This window comes from Megascapheus bottae, chromosome 17 (genome assembly GCF_031878675.1).
Source record: "Megascapheus bottae isolate mThoBot1 chromosome 17, mThoBot2.hap1, whole genome shotgun sequence".
In the NCBI taxonomy this organism is placed as follows: domain Eukaryota; kingdom Metazoa; phylum Chordata; class Mammalia; order Rodentia; family Geomyidae; genus Megascapheus; species Megascapheus bottae.
Window position 1 is genome coordinate 14,130,652 of NC_143525.1, and position 21,637 is coordinate 14,152,288.

Genomic DNA, 21,637 nt, shown 5'->3' on the forward strand with positions numbered 1-21,637 from the left:
GCTGGAGTTTGGCCTAGGGGTACAGTGCTTGCCTAGCATGTACAAAGCCCTGGGTTCAATTCCTTGGCACCACATACACTGAGAAAAGCCTGAAGTGGTTCTATGGTTCAAGTGATAGAGATATAGCTTTGAGCATAGAGAGATTTAGAGACAGTATCCATGCTCTGATTTCAAACCTCAGGACTAGAAAATAAAAATAGGAAAATGTCCTTCCTCTATTTTCTACAAGTTTTTAAAGAATTAAAAGTATTTTTTTCTTGGGGAAAATAGCGTGGTTTGAGTAGAACACTTGCCTTGCCAAGCACCAGGCCCTGAGTTCAAAGCCCCAGTACTGTCAAGAAGAAAAAAAAAGTAAACAAAAAGTATTTTAACAGTCTTTGAGTAATGCTTTTCTTTAAAAGTTTAGTATAACTTACAAGTGAAGTCATCTACTCTTAAACATCTCAGTACCTTTAGTGTAATCTAGGAATTTAGATTCAAGTTATTAAATCTTTATTTTATACTTTATATACTTTCTTTTTTCTGAAATGAACATTCTACTTTAGAACTAGATTTTTTAACACTTCTTCCATTTCTTTCTATTTTGTTAGTCCTGCATTCTTGCCTTCTCCTGGTACTATATGCTGGTATCCACTTCTGTTGGTTGATATGTTCAAACAAGCTCATCCAGAAAAGAAATAAGGAATGTATACATGTATATTTATACACAGTTACATACTTTACAGACATTTCATATAAATATCCCATCATCTCGTACTTATAAAATGGCTTCTGTTGATTTTGCAGATCAAAACTCTGATTATATATATAGTTGAGTAATAACTTCTCCTTTACAAATGTGAAATATTATGCATTTATTTCTTTGCTAGTGCCATTCTGCCTAAAAGCTTATAGGATATTCATTTTATTTGTGAGGTTTAATTTTTTCCCCCTGGGTGTATCCAAATATCATTGTGTTGATTTACATGATATGTGGCTTCTTAGAAAGGTACTACTTTTTTCAACTGTTTTTCCTGAATTCTATTGTGGCTTATTTCCATAAGCATGCTTTCATTTTGTGAGGGCTAAATGCAGAAGTCTTTTCTATAGAGAATATTCTCACAGGCTCCATGCTATTCATCTGATTTTGTATTCTTCTTATTTATGAATTTTTACCCTGTTAATATTCCATCAGCCACAAGAAGTACAAGTTACTGAGTCAAAATCAGATGAATATCATAGTCAACTTTTCTCAAGAATTTATACTTTTACCATAATACTTAAAACCATCTATTTTTTAACCTAGAATACTTGACAGTGCACTTTAAAATTCTTGCCTGGGACTTTGTCCTTTGATGCTTCCTCTGTTCCTTTCATTTTAAGGCTTTCCTAGAGCTTCCTATTAGTTCTATGGAATATCTGGACCAGCAAAACTTTCTACAATATGGGCCCTGATCATAGCAGGGGGCTGGGCCTTACATCTATACTGCAAGGATAGAAAACTTCTGCTTTCCAGTACAAACTTTCAGCAGGAATCCAGCTAATGCCTTAGGCAGTAAATAAAAAAACAAACAAACAACAAAAAAAACCCCGAGATCTCAGACCTGGACTTTTAGGGCCCAAATCCCAGTAACTCTTCCTAAGTGGAAATCAGAGCTAAGAAAACAAACACAGTTGTGAACCATAAGCCCTGTTGGGCTTGGTCAGATTCACACATGAAATCTTAGTCACCTTGCTCCTATTAATGTGTGTCTAGGATTCCTGAGGGAGGTAACTACAGCTGAAAATGGAATCACAAATACTGCAACATTATCTTTCTACTCAGGAACATTTGAAAATAAACATACTTGAATAAGAGTTAATAGTCTATATTCATAATAAAATATATTCACCATTCAAAGGGTTATACCAAATCTATATAATTAGAAGACAGATACATAGTCTTAAGTGTGAATGAAGAAACAAGAATAATGAATGTAATTTTAGAAATAGAAAAGTAATTATATATGCCTATAACATGTAACTATATATATATGTGTGTGCATCTACTATATGCATATAAAATGGTTTAGAAATATTTATTAAGAAATAAAATTCTATATTTTATGTTTATATGGTTTATCTGTAAAAGTAGAAAATAAAGCACACAAAATTAGCTATAATGTTGGGCATGGTAGCCCACAATGTTGGGCATGGTAGTAACACAAGAAAACCAGAAATGGGGCTGTGACTGAAGGGGTAGGATGGTAGCCTTGAGCTGAAGATCTCAGGGACAATGCTCAAGCCCAGAGTTCAAGTTCCATGACCCACAAAAAATATATATATCAGTAGTGGTTTCCTAAGAGGTGGAGAGGAGAAAATATCTTGAGCAGACATGAGCAACAAGAAGAACTAAAGATTCCCTGGTAATGTTTAGTTTTCATAAACAAAAAGTTATTTGTTGATTATTCACTATGCTTACCTAAATGTCTTTAGTAATTCCCTTTATTCTTTCACAAATGATTTATTTTCTCTCAAAACTAAAAGTTCTATGGAAACAGTTTCAGTCTGCTTAAATTGCTACTTACAAATCTGCAGTAACTGCTTCAAGTAAACACTATTTAGGGAGTAGAGCATGCAGAAACAAGGACATGGCCAATTTGCGTTTTTCCTCTACAATAAGGAATAGGTGGTAATGTCTTTCATTCATCTTCCAAGTCATGATACCTTTTTCTCTGTGCTGCTAGGGATGGAACCCAGGATGGGCCAGGCCCATCCTCTCCCATTGAGCAACTTCCTTACCCTGACAAAATGCATTCTTGTCCTTGCTACCCCTGTAGAAGAGACCTTGAAGTGACTGTTTGGATATTGCTTAAAGGATGAGTCAAGGGTTAATACCCCTTCTCATTCTAAACCTTGAACTTGACTGTACATGGCTAATTTTGATAAAGTATTTTTTTCATTTAAAAATTTTTTTTATTATCTGTAAGTAGTTATACAAAGGAGATGCCATTTGCCAAAGCAGTTCATGAGTACAGTGCATCTTGATCAATGACAACCATTTCAATATTTTTACACACCCTTCCCAACTTGATAAAGTATTTTTAAAATTAATGTTTCTATGCTGCTGTCAGAAAGAATGGCATCGCCCCATTTGTTAGGAAATGGAAAAACTTAGAAAAAATCATATTAAGTGAAGTAAGCCAGACTCAAAGGAACATAGGCTCAATGGTTTCCCTCATTTGTCATAATCAGTAGAAACCTTGGGCTCTCCTAGCAGAGATTTGCAATAGAGCAAAACCTAGACACATAAGGCCATACAGTATAAATGAAAGGACTTCTAGGATCTAGAAACAAAAGCCATATAATGAGTGATTGTTGTCCTTAATGTACTGTTATCTCTCATCTCTTTTGCTGTCTCTTGGTTATCTCATATTGTTACAGTATCTCACTTTGTTATCTGATATATTGGATATATTTGTATTTGGTTATTTGAAATTGGATAGGGAAGGGGGAAAACAAGATGAGCGGTGGGAGTAGGGGGAGGGAAATGGGGACCAAGACATGAGAAAGGGTATCAATTTTTGTGAAATAATGCATCTTCTATGTGGCAAATATAATGTAACCCTTTTATTAATTACAATAAAATATATATAAAGAAAAAAATTAATGTTTCTATCTTACTGAGGATGAGAATGTACTCTCCTACTGAGTGGCTTTCAAAATAACCACTATGGTTCTTCTTACCTGCTCTTTCATTTCAGCATAGACTTTCTCTGAGTTCAGCTCTACCTGCCGCTTAAACTCTTCCAGAGCAGCATCTGCCTGCTGGGCTTGCAACCTCTGTACTTCAGTCACACGAGTGAGCTGTTCCTCTTTCTCCCTGGAAAGTCAGAAAAGCTTCAGAGTGGAAATAGAAAAGAACTAGGCTTAAATAAAAGAACAGTTAGCCTTCTTTAAAATAAAATCCAGACTTCCACTTTTTGATCCACATCCTATAAAACTTTCTTGTAAAGAGCTGACAATAAAATAACTTGTTGCAGGAGAAAAGGCTATAAACATATAACACATACTCTGATAAAAGCATAGCTTCTTTCAAAGATTTCCCTTCAAACAAAACTGTATAAGACTACCTATTTCTATTCACTCATGAGCAGATAAGCAAAATGTGGTATATCCATACAAGGGAGTATTACTGGGAGTTAAAAATCAGTAAAGTTCTGGGGCTGGGAGTTTGGCTTGGTGGTAGAGTGCTTCCCTAGTATGCACAAAGGCCTGGGTTCGATTCCTTGGTACCACATACATACAAAAGGGCTCGAAGTGGTACTGTGGCTCAAGTGGTAGAGCTCTAGTCTTGAGAAAAGTCCAAGGACAGTGCTCAGGCCCTGAGTTCAAGCCCCACAACTGGCAAAAAAATCAGTAAAGTTTTGGTGTATGTTCCAATCTCATGAACCTTGAGAACAGTGTAAGTTAAAGAAGCCAGTCACAAAAGTTGACATTCTATATAGTTCCACTTATATGACATCCAGAGTAGGCAAATATATAGACACAGAAAGCAGATATTTAACTACTAGAGACCAGAAGATTTAGGGTCTGGCAAGGGGCAACTAACTGATATGACTTTCTTCTTTGTTGTTGTTGGCCATGCTACTTGAACTCAGGACCTGGGCACTGTCTCTGAGCTCTTTGGCTCAAGTCTACCACTTAGAGACACAGTGAAATGTGATAAGAGTCTTTTTTCTGCTGGCTTCCAACCACCATTATCAGCTCTCATGCCCCTGAGTAGGTAGGATTACAAGCATGAACCACCAATGCCTGGCACCCACTATGATTTTCTTTTTGAGTAATATATATGATCCTGGAAATAGTGGAAACAATAACAGATTCCGGTAAATATATTAAAATACAACACTGCATATCTTAAAAAAAGGAAATTTTATTGTCTATAATGTCTCAATTTTTAGTGAACCAATGTATCAAAAGCAAGATCTGCCAAAAGTTATAGTGAGTCAATAAAACATGATGACCTGAAATTATTCCACTGGCTTCTAAAAGACTTAACTAAAAGGAACAGATAACTACTTAATATAGTCATACTTGAAATCATACAATTACTAAGCACCTACAAAATAAATTTCTGCATGTTGACAGGAAGAAAAAAAATAAGGTTTTAATATATAAATGTACTCAACTTCATAATAGCCAGTTTTCAGTTCTCACTAGGTCCTAGGTATTGAGCAAAAAATTTTTATTTATCTTATCTTACTTTTAGTCACGGAAAATTTCTATTAGAATATTTTTTTTTAGAATTTATGTAGTTTAATATATTTTCTGTAACTTTATAAATGTCTAAGCGCCTTGTAGAGCTTGTTTAGTGTCATAGGTTTAAAATCTCCATTAAATACAATAACGTATATTTGATGTATTCTTTGTTTTTTTTAACAACAAAACAGAATTTATTTTTTTTATTGTAATTAGTAAAAGGGTTACATGATATTTGCCAGATAGAAGGTGCATTAATTCACATACATTGATACCCTTTCACATGTCTTGGTTAGAATATTTTTTAATCTATCTTTCACAGAACAAATTTCTTTCACAGAAGTGGAACTGAGCTTAGAAATAGTCCCAAGGTTCTCTCCTTCTCCTCCCCCAGAGACTGCAGCTAGGCATCTGCTTCCACAGCTCCCTCTGTTGGCTCTATGGCTGCATTGCTCTCTTCAGATGCCTTCAGTGACATTAACTAGGCTCATCTACCCACACAGGACATGTTAAGCTATACACAAAACATCTTATCATTAATTGCAAGAATGCTGGAAGATAGGCTCATTTAACTTACCTAAGCTAAATTTTAGGTAAATATCACAGAGAAGAAAAAAGATATTTTCAAATTATGAAATAATGCTATTACATTTTAAGAGGTAGAAAAAAAGTAATTTGTAAGACCAAGAGTTGGTAGCTCATGCCTATAATCCTAGCTACTCAGGAGACAGATCTGAGAATAGCAGTTCAAAGCCAGCCTGGGCAATAAATTTCATGAGACTCTTCTCTCCAATTAACTACCAGAAAACTGGAAGTGATGCTACAGCTCAAAGTGGTAGAGTGCTAGCCTTGAGGAAAAGAGCTCAGGGAAAGTGCCCTGGTCCTGAGTTCAAGCCCCACAATTGATAAAGAAAAAAAAGAAAAACAAAAAAAATCTCCCTAAGAAAATCTAAGTCGATGGTATGCAATAGACAAATAGACAGACAGACAGACCGACAGTTTCCACTTCAGCAGAACTCTCTTGTCTTTATAATGCAGAGGTGTAGATAGACGTTAATGTTTTTTTCACACCCCATCACCACTGCACCATTGTCTCTGGGCATGGTGCACACTCAAATAAGCAGCCCTATGGCATATCAGTGGAAAGAATGCACCAGTGTCTAGTTATATCTTCATACCCTTCCCCAGATCTCTCTAAATCTCTGAAAAATGATATTAATCACTGCACCTCATGATAAAGACAGCAATTTCCCATGGAACTCCCTCTTCCTCTGCACATCTGTTTTACAGGCTTACTTGCCATTTTTTGGTTTAATATTGCCCCATGGCTATGTGAGTCTTTAGTTTTGAGGGTTCTTCCAAAAGTACTTGGGAAGATTATTTCATAAGTTAGATAAAAATTCATCAGAGAATAAAACTCACTGACTAGTATCTGAAAACTTAAAAACTCATATCATATCATCTCAAAATTATGTACTACTAATAAGCCAGAAGAAATTGTGCTAATAGATCTTATAAAAATATGACCTATGGCTAAAATACTGTTTTCTCTTTTTGCCAGTTAGTTATTAATGTTTACTTCCATCATTCATAGAAACTATTTAGTGTAAACATTCTCATTTTAATATATGTACATATATCTTTTTTAACTTCATGTCATTCTTACTGATTAGTTCAATTACTTTGCCACTAAGTTAGAAGAACATAAACCCAAGTAATAACTATCATTATAAGTATATTTTAGAGACCTTTTACAAAGTTAAAATAAGTCTTATACAATAAAGGACACTAACTTTAGTAGAAAAGTAGTAGGAATAGTAGAAAAGTAGTAGTAGTAATAAGTATTACTTTATAGTAAAAGGCAATCATAGAGAAATGTGTATTAGTATCTACCTCCAACAAACGTGAGCTCAGATCTTCCTCAATGTACATCAAGGAAAATAAATCCATAAATCTAGGACAATCAGTAGCTTTGTGAGGATTTAGAAATCTTTTGTCTTAATGTAAATTAAATCTCTGATTTAAATAAAAATGTGGTAATAATTTCATTAGATTCACTTAAATTTCAACAAGATTGAAGTGACAACTTCAAGCTTTGAAACAGTGATCTGTGGTCAGAGATGGCAATTACTAGTTCATGCTATGTTACTATTTAAGTTCTGAGGCCTTTGAAAGTACATGGGAAGACATTTCATAATTTGAATGAAAAGCTATCAAAGGCTTACTTTTGGTTAGCCTACCTATAAAAAATAAAGTATATTGGACAATATTTGAAATCTTGAAATATATAATAAAAATCGCATACTACTATCCAAAAGAAAATCTGCTATCAGAACCTGTAAAAATACATGTCCTATGGCTGAAATAAACTGTTTGCTTTGCAAGTCAGTTATTCATTTACATAGTGCAATCACTGACATGTCAATTTGGTTACATATAACAACTACTTGCTCCCTTCTTACTAGGATATCAAACAATGCATCCTACAAGAAAGACAATCACTGAATATTTTTTTTTCAGGGGAACTAGTTGTAAGGCTGAATATAAATGCATCATTTAAATGTCTTAAAGCTGGGCCTCCGTGAAGGTAAGAAGGCAGAAAGAAAATCTTTTCAGCGCTGACTTAGTTATAAAACACAGCAACTTCTCCTCCTCTAAGTATATAAAGGATAAAAGATAGAAAAATAAAAGAAGGTGCATTCTTACACAACCACAAACCAGATTAAAGATGTTCTGAAGTACATGATTATTCCAAAAAGGGTAATAAAATGTAGGGGACTAATGGACTAAAATTGAGTATTTCTTAAGCTTTACAAGCTAACATTCATATGTGCAGGCCAACCCCTAACTTGAAAATCTTTCTTTGGCACATTTATGTAGCAGTACTTTTGATAATAATGGCCATGATCCAACATTTATTTATAAGGCTTCACATTACAGTATACTTCATTTGTTGCCAGATTGGCATCTCCACTGGAAACTCTAAGAAAAACAAAATTAAAACAAAAACTTCAAAAAGTCTGGAAAGCAGAGAAGAGTCTCTATTCCTTTCTAGCTGGAGTGGTGTAGGAAAAACAGTCATAGGCACTATCACCTATGTACTACCAGTTGGTACTTAAATTGATTACTTAATTGAGTATGCCCAAAACATTAAAAATAACTTCTTATTTTTCTAGGAGGGATACAGGATATCAGTACATATTCCAAGTTGGCTTCAAACTCATGACTTTCCGCTTTGGTCTTCCCAGGGTCAGGATTAAAGGTGTGCATCCCAAACATAGCTTATAATAGTATTTTTCACTAAGTGTGGGACTGAGCCTCTTCTCCATCAGACTCTCAAAACCATCAGTCTCTGCTAATTCTTGGGAACCATGATTGCCACTACAGACATCTAACTAGTTGATAATTCAAGGGCCAGAAAATAATGCTCAAGGTAAAATTGGCATTGGTATTTGTTATAATATTGAAAACTTAAGAATATTCTACAAATTGACCTACTGCATCAACATGACCAACTGTGTAGGACTGAAGGAGAAGGAAGGTATAGCAAAGAAAAGGAAAGGTTCTTCCTCAAAGCACTTGGAAGAGCCAGCCTAACAACAGGTTGACTTCAGACCCATAGGTCTCAAGTCATATTGTGAGTTCCAGAACTAAGAGAATAAAATTGTTTTAGGACACAAAGTTAGTAGTAATTTGTCAGAGCAGCAATAGAAAACAAGTTTAGTTATTATACACAATATGCTCAAGGGTATCTATGGTACTTGATATACAACATTTAAAATTTTCCTTATAATGTTCTGAGGAACAAAAAGAACTTGGGCACAGTGCAAATTTGACGCTTAAATCAGGAAAAAAAAATAGTGCTGTATTTTTCAAATATCTAAGGATTTTATGAACATTCAGTTACTTCTTGTAAGTAATACTACTAGGTTTATGCTGGACACCAGTGTCTTGTGCCTAGAATACTAGTTACACAGGAGGCTGAGATCTGAGAATCATGGTTCGAAAACTCAGGCAAGAAATCTGTGAGACTCCTTCTCCAATTTACCACCAAAAAGCCAGATGTGGAGCTGTGGCTAAAATGGTAAAGTGCTAGCTTTAAGCAAAAGAGCTCAGGGGTATTACCCAGGCCTTGAGTTCAAGCCTTGGGTTTAGTAACCCCCCAAAAAGTAAGTAATATTACCAGGTTTGATAAGCAACAAGGATACTTAAGACTCAAACTGAACAGTGTCACGTTTGGATGAGGTAAGGCCCAGAAGCTAGTTGGCTAACATCAGATGACCCCTCCTCTAAGATGTATTTGCATCATCTTCAAACTCCAGCTATGCTAGTTCATGAAGAATCAATATAGAGATGAACAAGACTTCCAGAGACCACTAAAACTTTCTATAGACAAAAAAACAAAAATGTCCTTTACAAATTTCCTCCCAAGATTAGAGGCCAACACAGAAAAGAGCTATGTGGTATGTAATGAAGAATAAGCATCTGAGAGTCACAAAGACTATATCAGACACTGCAGGCTAGGTCACTATTAGGCGACTTCTTATGGGATAGTTTTAAGATCTTGAAAGGAAAAGGATGCTGGTGAACATTTCTACCTTGCTCATAGAAAAGACATTTCATGATTCTATCACATAGATGCTGATGGTGCTAGTCCATGCAATATATATATATATATATATGAATATATATACATATATATATAATTTATTATTTTTTGGGGCAGTCCTGGGGCTTGAGCTTAGGGCCTGAACACTACTAGACCTGGGCTTTCTCAACGTTAGTACTCTACCACTTGAGCCACAGCACCATTTCCGGGTCTTCATGCATGCTAGGCAAGCACTTTTACCACTAGGTCAGACTCCTGGCCTGCAATATATATTTTAATAGTGAACTAATCTCAGTGACACAGGAGGCTTATTTAAATGAAAACTACATAGGAACTCAAGCTTAAAAAGCAAACTGATATGCCGGAGATAAAGAGAATATTTCCAAGGATAAAATATTCTCATATTAGCCAGGCTCTAAGTGGCTCATGACTGGAATCCTCGCTACTTAGGAGGCTGGGATCTGAGGATTATGGTTCAAAGCCAGCCTGGACCCTAAAGCCTGTAAGATTCTTATCTCTAATTAACCACCAGAAAATCAGAAGTAGCACTGGCTCAGAGTGGTAGAATGTTAGCCTTAAGCAAAAGAGCTCGAGGACAGTGTCCAAGGCCCTGAGTTTGGCCTATTACCAGGCACGGAGCCCTGGGTTCAATTACTCTGTATTATACAGAGAAAAAGCCAGAAATGGTGCTGTGGCTCAAGTGGTAGAATGCTTCCCTTGAAAAATCTCAGATACAGTGCTCATAACCTAAGTTCAAGCTCCAGGACTGGCAAAGAAAGAAAAAAGGCCCTGAATTCAAGCCCCACAAATGTAAAAAACAACAACAAAATACCCTTCACATTTAAATGACATAGTTTAAATATCTATGGAAAACAGATAAGATTTCCTCCTTCTTCCTCTTAAAAGAATATTTATATGGATCTGGTTTATCTCATACTGTTACAGTATCTTACCTTATTATCTGATATATTATATATATGTTTATTTGTTTATTTGAAATAGGATAGGGAAGGGGAGAAAAGATAAGGGGAGGGGAGGGAAATGGGGACAAAAACATGAGAAGGAGTATCAATGTTTGTGAAGTAATGTACCTTGTATCTGGTGAATATAATGTAACCCTTTCTATTAATTACAATAAAATATATTTAAGAAAAAGAACTATGATCACAAAAAAGAATATTTAGTCCATTTTAGTTCATAACAGTCAATCAAACTTCCAAAGAGTCATTCATAAAGCACTGGTTCAGACTGCAAACAGGTAACTACATAGACATAAAAACCTATGACTCTATAGACATAATGTTTTTTGTTTTTTTTTGTTTTGTTTTGTTTTTTGTTTTTGGATTGTTTGGGTTTTTTTTTAATTGTAATTAGTAAAAGGGTTACATGATATTTGCCAGATAGAAGGTGCATTAATTCACATACATTGGTATCCTTTCACATGTCTTGGTACCCATTTCCCTCCCCCCCCCCCCACACCCCCCACCCGTCTTGGTTTTCCCCCTAGACATAATGTTTTATTTCATAAATTAATATGTATCTACGATATACAAACCCTAGCCTAATTTTGATTATGTTCTAAAAACTAAGTACCAGTGATTGTATGTAGATTCCCTTCTTCAACACTCATTTGTTAAACATGTCCTTTGAAATATGATGTAAAAATCAATGTTAATAAATTCTTTAATAAAAAAAGAAAAAAATAAAGAGCAACAGCCACTCCCCCCAAAAATCTTTCATCTTCAAATTTCAAAATAAATTCCAAACCTAATGCTGTTTCCTTTTATATTCCTATATTTAAGAAGCTTCTGATTAAAACTTGCATGTATAAATTACACATCATAGATGTAAAATCTATGCGCAGATCCACTAATGCTTTTGTTTTAGAGACTGAATCATATCAGTAAATACTAAGGAAATCCTGTTCTTCTTTTAAAACAGCAAAACCTAAACCCTCTGAAATAGGCACAGTACCACTGCTGGTTACTAGGGAAAGAAAGAAAGTGGAGTGAAGTCATCCACACAGAATGATAAGTGAACCAAAGCAGATCAAAAGAATAAAGAAAAAAAAGGAAATGTGGAGCTGAAATATTTATTTCCTTCAAAAACATCATCCATATCTTGTCCCTGGGCAGTTGAATACTTCAAAGTAGCTGGGAAATATTCTCACTTATGTTCATCACTATGCACAAATAGATCAAATTTTAAGGAAGACTATTTTTCCTTATTTATCAAATATAAATGCAACATTCATCATGCAAGAGAAGCTTTCTGCTCATTATATATTATTTCTAAGTAATGTGAAGTGTTTTAAAATTACAATAGAAAATTTCCAGTATTTTTACTTATTTATATTATATGCAAACTATAACATTGATAGTATAACTTCTACATCTTTGCAAGAAAGGTATGGCAAACATTTATTGAGTACTTACTATGTCTATTACAGTTTCAGATAGCTCATATAGTATTTCATTTATTTTATAACTAAAACATTTTTACAGATGAAAAATGACAGAAAAGTGATTTGTCCAAGTCAAATAGAAAATATTAGAACAAAAAATGATTTCAAATTCTAAGATGGTTTCATCATGCTTCTTAAATCTGCACAAACATGTATATTTTCACTAAATTGCTACTTGATATTAATTAACAGAATTTTCAAGAATATTTGTATGCTAAATCAATATAGTCGAAATATGAAATGTTCTTCAAGAATTTTTACTTAACATCTACTGAATGCCCAGGACCTACCTTCACTACTACAAATACAAAAACATTCGAGATGTTTTTTCTACGTCTAAAATGGAAAGACACACTTTAAGAGTATGTAGAGAAAGCTGCACAGTGATAGGAACACAATACATTATAAGCAAATACTGGAAGAATGCACTGCACCTACAGGATAAATATAATGATATACACGATGCAAAACAACAAAACTTCATAAAATCAGAATATCAGAGGAGTGCAAAAGCTCAAAATTATGTGCATATGACTACGTAGGACGAGCCTAAATGAAATGAACTATAGGATAGGGGACCAAGAGACTTATTTTTATCATTGTTCTCAACATACTATGTGAAATCATTTCTTTACTCATTTGTTTGTTTGGGTTTTTTTCCTTAAGGTTTATCCCCTGTTGTATCTGACTTTGGTACCTGGTTAACTGTATACACATCTATTTGTTTATGGGAATCAGGTAAGGGAAGGGGAAAAATGATAAAAGAGTGAATCAGTGTAACAGGGATGTTCACGGAACAATAGATTGGAAATGACCTTTACAACTTGGCAGAGGGGAGGGGAGGGGACATGGAAAGTGGGAGAATTCATATGAAGGGCTAACAATGTTTAAGAAGTAATGTACTCACTACCTCATGAGTGTAACTGTAACCTCATTTAAAAATAGAGGGGGAGAGGGAGGGAGGGAAATGGGGACCATGACGTGAGAAAGGGTATCAATGTTTGTGAAGTAATGCACCCTCTATCTTGTGAATATAATGTAACTCTTCTATTAATAACAATAAAAAATATATGGAAAAAATAAAAAAATAAACAAGACAAAAGGGAAAGAAAACAAAAAAAAGAAAATGATATAAAGTTAACAGGTCTGGGAAAAAGGAAACACTGGAGCATTCTAGCAAAGATAAAAAGTGGAAAATCTGTAAAAGGAAAGGGCCAGGCAATCACACTGGCTCACATATGTATAATCTGGCTAGGATATAAAGATCAGAAAAATGAAGTTCAAGGTAGGACCAGTTAAAAAGTTAGAGACCCCTTGGGGCCGGGAGTTTGTCCTAGTGGTAGAGAGCTTGCCTAGCATGCACGAAGACCCGGGTTCAATTCCTCAGTACCCCACATACATAGCACAAAGCTGGAAGTGGTACTGAGGCTCAAGTGGTAGAGTACTAGCCTTGAGAAAGACCAAGTACAGTGCTCAAGCCCTGAGCCCAAGCCCAGGACTGGCAAAAAAAAAAAAAAGTTAGAGAACCCTATCTCAAAAAAAATGATGTGTAGAGGAAGCAAGATGGCACTGAAACAATAGGGACCTAGCCTAGCTCTCTCCCACAAAAAGAGAGAATCAGGGAATCCCACAAGCCAACAACTAAAAATTCAAGAAGCAACAAACCATAAAAGAAACACAGATAAAGCTTACATCTAATGCTCTCAAAGAATCCAAAACGTGAGGACCCCTCTCCCACCCCTGACCTCTGGCTCCAAGACGCAAAAGTGGCAATGGAGGGCACAAGGGCCGAAAATTGCAACGGCAAATCATGAAATATATAAATAATCAAAGTACCACACAAATCCCAAAAGGAAACAAGAGTGAAGGGATGAGAGATGTCACCATCCAAAGAAATGACACCTGAAGAGACACGAAACATGACTCTGTTCAAGGAGATGATTGCGGACATGACTCAAGAGATCAAAGCAGAATTCCAAAAACAATTCCAGGAACATAAGCAGGAAATCACCAAGAAGCTCCTCCATTTCAAGAGAAATAGAAAAAAATTATACTTCCCTAGAAGAAAAGATTAATACCCTCAGAGCAGACATGATCAGCTCAGTGTCCACAATGCAAACAAAAATGGCAACATTAAGCAACAGATTGACTCAGATGGAGAATAGGACATCAGGAACTGAACATAAAACACAAGAGCTGGAACAGAGAATCATCAGTCTGGAGAAATCAAAATTCACCAAAGAGAACTCCAGGACCTGGTAGACACAGCCAAGAAATCTAATCGTTGTATAATAGGAATTGAAGAAGGGGAGGAGTTTCAAAATAAAGGAATGCAACCCTTATTCACCAAGATCATAGCAGAGAACTTCCCCAATCTCAAAAGGGAAAATACATTATTGAAGGATTCAGAACTTTAAGCAGGCAAGATCCTAGGAGGAACTTGTCTAGACACATCATAGTAAAAATATAGACCCGAATACTAAGGAGCTGATCTTAAATGCCACAAAAACAAAGAGAGAGCTACTCTACAATGGAAAAAGAATTAGAATAAATAACTGCAGACTTCTCCACGCAAAACCTAAATGCAAGAAAAGTGTGGAAAAATATTATTCATGCCCTGAAGACAAACAACTGCCAACCTAGACTGATATATCCAGCGAAACTAGCATTTACATTTGAGGAGAAACAAGAATATTTCTTTCCAAAGAGAAGCTATATGAATACATGCACACTAAACCAGCAAATTGAAGAAGAGCAAGAACTCCAATCAAGAAGCTATCACCTCTAAATCACTAAAAACAAAGAGGAAAAAAAGAAAGAGAAACTCAGAAGTAAAAATAATGACAAAGGACACTGACCACTTCTCCATAATTTTCCTAAATGTGAACAGGCTGAACAATCAAAAGACACAGAACAGCAGACTAGATTAAGAAACAAGACCCATCAATATGTTGCCTCCAAGAGACCCACCTCACTGCCAAAGACAGAAACAAACTCCAAGTGAAAGGATAGAAAAGAATTTTCCATTCCAACGCACCACGCAAAAAAGTAGGAGTAGCAATTTTAATCTCTGACAAAATTAACTTTTCAGTAAAATCAGTACATAAAGATAAAGGTGGCCACTACATATTAGTAAAGGGGACAATAATCAGAATATTACAGTCATAAACATTTACTCCCCCAACACAGGAGCACTTAAATTCCTCAAGCAAACTCTTAGAATTACAGAACAAGATAAGACTCAAACAGCGATAGTGGGAGAATTCAATACGCCACTCCACCAAATAACAGGTCAACTCAACAAAAGATAAGCAAAGACATCACCAACTTAAATGACACCATAGCCCAGCTGGGCTTAACAGATACACACAGAGACTTCCACGCAACGGTGAAACTTAAAACATTTTTCTCAGCAGCACATGGAACATACTCCAAAATACATCATACAACAGTTCATACAGAAAACTTAAGCAGATATTAAGAGGACTGATATAATCCCTTGAATTCTACCTGATCACAGTGGAATCAGACTAGTGCTGAACAACACAGTGAAAGGTAAAAAAATTCAAGCACTTGGAACCTGAATAACACACTTCTGAATAACTGCTGGATTACAGAACAAATCAAAGAAGAAATTAAAAACTTTCTTGAATGTAATGACAAGAGACATCACTAAGGAACTTATGGGACACGGCAAAGGCAGTTCTAAGAGGTAAATTTATCGCATTAGGAGCTCATATTAAAAAGACAGAAGAAGAGCATGTAAATAACCTAAAGAAGAAAATGAAGCACCTAGAGGAGGAAGAAAAAGTTAATTCTAAAACAACTAGAAGGACAGAAATAACAAAAAATAAAATCAGAAATATCAAAATCTATTATACATAAAATTAATAAATCAAAAAATTGGTTCTTTGAAAGAGTAAACAAAATTGACAGACCCCTGGTAAGATTAATCAAAAAAAAAAAAGGAAGAGGGGAGATGCAAATAAGCAAGATTAGAGACCCTATGGGAACAATCATGACCGATATCCAAGAAATTCAGTCCATTATGAGTAAGTACTACCAGGGCCTATATTAAAAGAAACAGGAAAATCTAGTAAAAATGGCTGATTTCTTAAATAAATATAGGCTACCCACATTGAACCAAGAAGAGGTAAGCAAATTGAACAAAACAATTTCATACAATAAAATAGCGGAAGCAATCAGGGAAATGTCAACTAAAAGAGCCCAAGCCCAGACGGTTTCACTGTCTTTTTCACTTTTAAAGATGAAGTAATACTTATACTCTTGAAACTCTTCTAAGAAACAGAAGCAGAAGGAGCAATAGTAAATTCATTTTATTAAGCTAATATTACACTCATCCCCAAACCAGGGAAAGACCCAACCAAAAAAGAGATCTACAGACCTATCTCTCTAATGAACACAGACGCAAAACTCCTCAATAAAATACTAGCCAACAGAATCCAGAAACAAATTTAAAAAATTATATGCTATGATCAAGTAGGGTCCATCCCACAGATGCAAGGCTGGTTTAATATTTGCAAATCAATTAATGTAATACATCATATCAACAGAGCTAAGGATAAGAATCATATGTTAATTTCTCTAGACGCAGAGAAGACATTGGCAAAATACAACATCAATTCATATTGAAAGCACTAGAAAAAATAAGAATAAGAGGTACATTCCTTAAAATAATTGAAGCCATACATGAAAAACTTACAACCAGTATTATACTAAATAGAGAAAGACTGGAACCATTTACCTTAAAATCAGGAACTAGACTGGGATACCCACTCTCTACTTCTCTTCAATATAGTGCTAGAACCCTTAGCCAGAACAATAAAGCAAGAGAAGGACATCAAAAGGATCCACATAGGGAAAGAAGAACTTAAACTATCCCTATTCCCAGAGGACATGATCCTCTACCTGAATGACCCAATAAGCTCCACTCTCAAAATCCTTGAATCAATAAACCACTTTAGCAAAGTGGCAGGATACAAAATTAACCTGCAAAAGTCAGTAGCCTCCTTATACGCCAACAATACACAAACAGAGGGCAAAATCAAGAAAATGATCCCATTTGCAATAGCCCCCAAAAGAATAAAATATTTACAAATTAACTTAACCAAAGATATAAAGGAATTATTTAATGAAAACTATAAAAGCCTAATGAAAGAAATTAAAGAGGACACACCAGGAAATGAAAAGACAATATAGTGAAAATGGCCATACTGACAAAATTGATATACAAATTCAATGCAATCCGCATCAAAATCCCAAAGACATTCTTTACTGACATAGAAGAAATAATCCAAAGGTTCATATGGAACAAAAGACCTAGAATAACCAAAACAATTCTAGGCAAAAAGAGCAATGCAGGTGGTATTAAAATATCAGACTTCAAACTCTACTATAGGGCCAAAATAACAAAAACAGCATGGTATTGGCACAAAAATAGATCAGAAGATCAATGGAACAGAATAGAAGATCCAGAAATAGAACCACATACCTATAGTCAACTTGTATTTGACAAAGCAGTCAAAGATATACAGTGGAACAAACACAGCCTGTTCATTTATTGGTGCTGGCAAAACTGGGCAGCCACATGCAGAAAACCAAAGATTGACCCTAGCCTTTCGCCATGTACAAGCATTAACTCAAAATGTATCAGACCTCAATATCAGACCGGAAACCTTGAAACTGCTACATGATAGAGTTGGAGAGACAATGGAACTCATAGGCACAGGCAAAAACTTCCTGAATTCCAAGGTCACAACAGATTAGAGAGAGACTCGATAAATGGGACTACCTAAAAATAAAATGTTTCTGCACAGAGGCATAGATACTAAAGTAGAAAGACAGCCAACCAACTGGGAAAAGATAGTTACCAATAATACATCAGACAAATGCTTAATATCCTAGTATCTACAGGGAACTCAAGAAACTAATTCCCCCCAAAACCCAATAAACCAATCACTAAATGGGCAAGGGAAGTAAAGAGAGACTTATCAAAAGAAGAGGTTAAAATGGCAGAAAAGCATATGAGAAAATGCTCATCATCCGTGGTCATAAAGGAAATGCAAATAAAAACAAAACTAAGATACCACTTTACCCCAATTAGAAGGGCCAAGATTTTGAACTCAGACAATGACAGATGCTGGAGGGGTTGTGGAGAAAAAGGAACCCTACTGAACTGCTGGTGGGATTGTAAGCAAGTTTACCCACTCTGTAAAGAAGTGTGGAGGTTTCTTAAAGAACTAAAAATAGACCTTCCCTATGATCCTGCCATACCACTCCTGGGCATCTATCTTAAACATCATAACCCAGGATATGATAAGGACACCTGCTCAGCTATGTTCATCTCTGCACTATTCACAATAGCCATGGAAACAATCCGTCTGCATGCAGATGAATGGATACAGAAAATGTGGTATACATACATACATTTGTGTATACACACACACACACACACACACACACACACACACACACACACAATGGAATGCTACATGGCCAACAGACAAGATAAAATAATAGCATTTGCAGGGAAGTGGATGAATCTAGAGTGAATCATGTTGAGTGAGACAAGTCAAGACCAAAAGAACAAAAGGCTCATGGTATCCTTAATATGTGGCCTTAGATCCAAACAATACAAGAGCAAGGACTCAATATGTGCATACCCAATACTATGGACACAGTATTAGAAATATAAACACAACTATTTAGACATAAAAATTTATGACTCTACAGACATAATGTTTTATTACATAGATTAATATGTATCTATGACATACAAACCCTCAGCCCAATTTTAATTATGTTCTAAAATCTAAGTGCCAGTGATTGTATATAGAGATTCCCTTCTTGAATACTTGTTTGTTAAACATGTCATTTGAAATATGATATAAAAATTAATGTTTAATAAATTATCAAATAAAAATTGATGAGTGTATTAATTCATAATATAATCCTAGGTATGAAAGAAGCATAAATAGGAGAACATCAGTCCAGGCCAATCTGGGTAAAAAAATGTGAAACTCAATCTGAAAAACAACTTAAAGCAAAAAAGGCTGGACTCTGGTCACACAGTGCCTGCAAAGCCAGCACAAGGCCCCCAGTTCAAACCCCAATATTTCCAAAGAAGAAGAAAACAAATGAATGCTAAAGAAATCAAGGGGGAGCCGGGAGTTTGGTCTACTAGTAGAGTGCTTGCCTAGAATACACGAAGACCCGGGTTCAATTCCTTGGTACCACATACATAGAAAAGCCAGAAGTGGCGCTGTGGCTCGAGTGGTAGGGCACTAGCATTTGAGGAAAGCCCAAGGACAGTGCTTAGGCCCTCAGTTCAAGCCCAAGGACTAGAAAAAAAAATCAAGGTACAGGGCTGCAAGCGTGGCCTAGTGACAGAGTACTTGGCTAGCATGCAGGAAGCCCTGAGTTCAATTCTTTGGTACCACATACACAGAAAAAGCCAGAAGTGGTGCTATGGCTCATGTAGTAGAGTGCTAGCCCTGAGCTCAAGCCCTAGGACTGACAAAAAAAGAAAAAGAAAGAAAGAAATCAAGGGACAAAGACTAACAATAATGGACATGACAGCAGACTTTTCAGGACAAACAATGTGAGCAGAAAGGCACCGTCTTAACGTCATTAAAGTTCTGTTAACTTGAAATTCCATACATATTAAAAAACTATGTTTCAAAAACAAACTTATTTAAGTAATGCAATGGTTAAACAACTCATTCACAGGATACCTGCACAAAATAAACCACCTCCAAACAACAATGACAAAAAACAATCACGAAAAGATGTCCTCCTAGCTGAAGGATAATAATGTAGATAGAAATACAGAAATGTTTGCTCCATTTGTAAGGAAATGAAAAGACTTAGAAAAAAATCACATTAAGTGAAATAAGCCAGACTCAAAGGAACATAGGCTCAATGGTTTCCCTCATTTGTCATAATCAGTAGAAACATTGGGCTCTCCTAGCAGAGATTTACAATAAACCAAAACCTAGATACATAAGGCCATATAGTATGACATTAAATGAAAGGACCTCCAGGATATAGAAACAAAAGCCATATAATGAGTGATGTTGTCCTTAATGTAATATGTCATCTCTCATCTCTTTTGCTCTCCCTTGGTTATCTCATATTGTTACAGTATTTTACCTTGTTATCTGATATACTGTATCTATGTTTATTTGGTTATTTGAAATAGGATATGGAAGGAGGGAAAACAAGATGAGGGGTGGGGGGGGAGGGAAATGGGCACCAAGACATGAGAAAGGGTATTAATTTTTGTGAAATAATTCACCTTCTATCTGGTGAATATAATGTAACCCTTCTATTAATTACAATAAAATATATGAAAAAAAGAAATACAGAAATGAACAGAAGATTGAAGGTCACTAAGAATAGCAATTACATGAGTAAATATATACAGGCTAACTATACGGTTATAATATTTGGTTCTAATAAATCACTCCAAAAATAATTTAAAACCTTAAATGAAAATAATAGAAATGCAGTATGGGATTAAAAAAATATAAAAGTAAAACAAAGGATAGAAATCATACAGAATTCAAAAAAGGAAAAATATCAATAAACTATGCTTCCTATACACAAACTAGTCTAGTACCACTTGAGGTTGGATTACAATAACTTAAAAATGTAGATTATAAACTTTAAAGCAACAATTAAAATAAAAAAGTAACTATTATGACTAACAAGACAATAAAGGAGATAAAAGAGAAAACATATTCAATCAACCCTAAAAGCAGACAAAATGAAAAATGGAAAAACAGATTAACAGGATAAATACAGAGAAGAATATAGTATAAAATTAACCATGTCAGTGGTCATACTAAATGTGAATGGCCTAAATATCCCAAATACAAGGCAAAGATTATCATACTTGTTTTAAAAAACATTAATGACCTACATGTGCTTAGAAATGAAGATGGCAATAGATTAAAATAAAAGCATTAAAAAAGGTATGCAAGGTCAACATTAAAAGAAATGTGAAGCTGCTACCTTAGTAGCAGACAAAGGAGATCTGAGAATAAAGAACATTTCCAACAATTAAAGGTCATTTCAAAGTTCCAGAATTAAAAAAAAAGCATTTATAAAACTACACGGTCAAAAGAACACAGTAAGAGTTAGAAATTTACTATCCTTTCCACCAATAATTGTAGGACAAACAGCAAAGGCAAACAGGACTTGAATAAAGCAATCAACCAACTAAACCTATTTTCATTTATTAAACATCCAAGTTAGGCATAATGGCACATTCCTGTAATCCCAGTGATTCTAGAAGTAAACATTAACAAGGTCATGATTCT

At 35.2% G+C, this 21,637-nt stretch overlaps 1 protein-coding gene across 9 annotated transcripts in view; it reads right to left on the minus strand.

Moving 5' to 3' along the window:
* Positions 1-21,637, minus strand: part of Cep112 (centrosomal protein 112) — a 350,634-nt gene that overhangs the window by 208,337 nt on the left and 120,660 nt on the right. For all 9 annotated transcript variants that reach the window (XR_016538284.1, XM_090349879.1, XM_090349880.1 and 6 more), the window contains one exon: positions 3,706-3,841. Coding sequence is in view for 8 of the 9 variants with exons in the window: in XM_090349879.1 (XP_090206005.1) it covers positions 3,706-3,841 (136 nt within the window). In the remaining variant the exon portion in view is untranslated. The remainder of the gene's footprint in view (positions 1-3,705; positions 3,842-21,637) is intronic.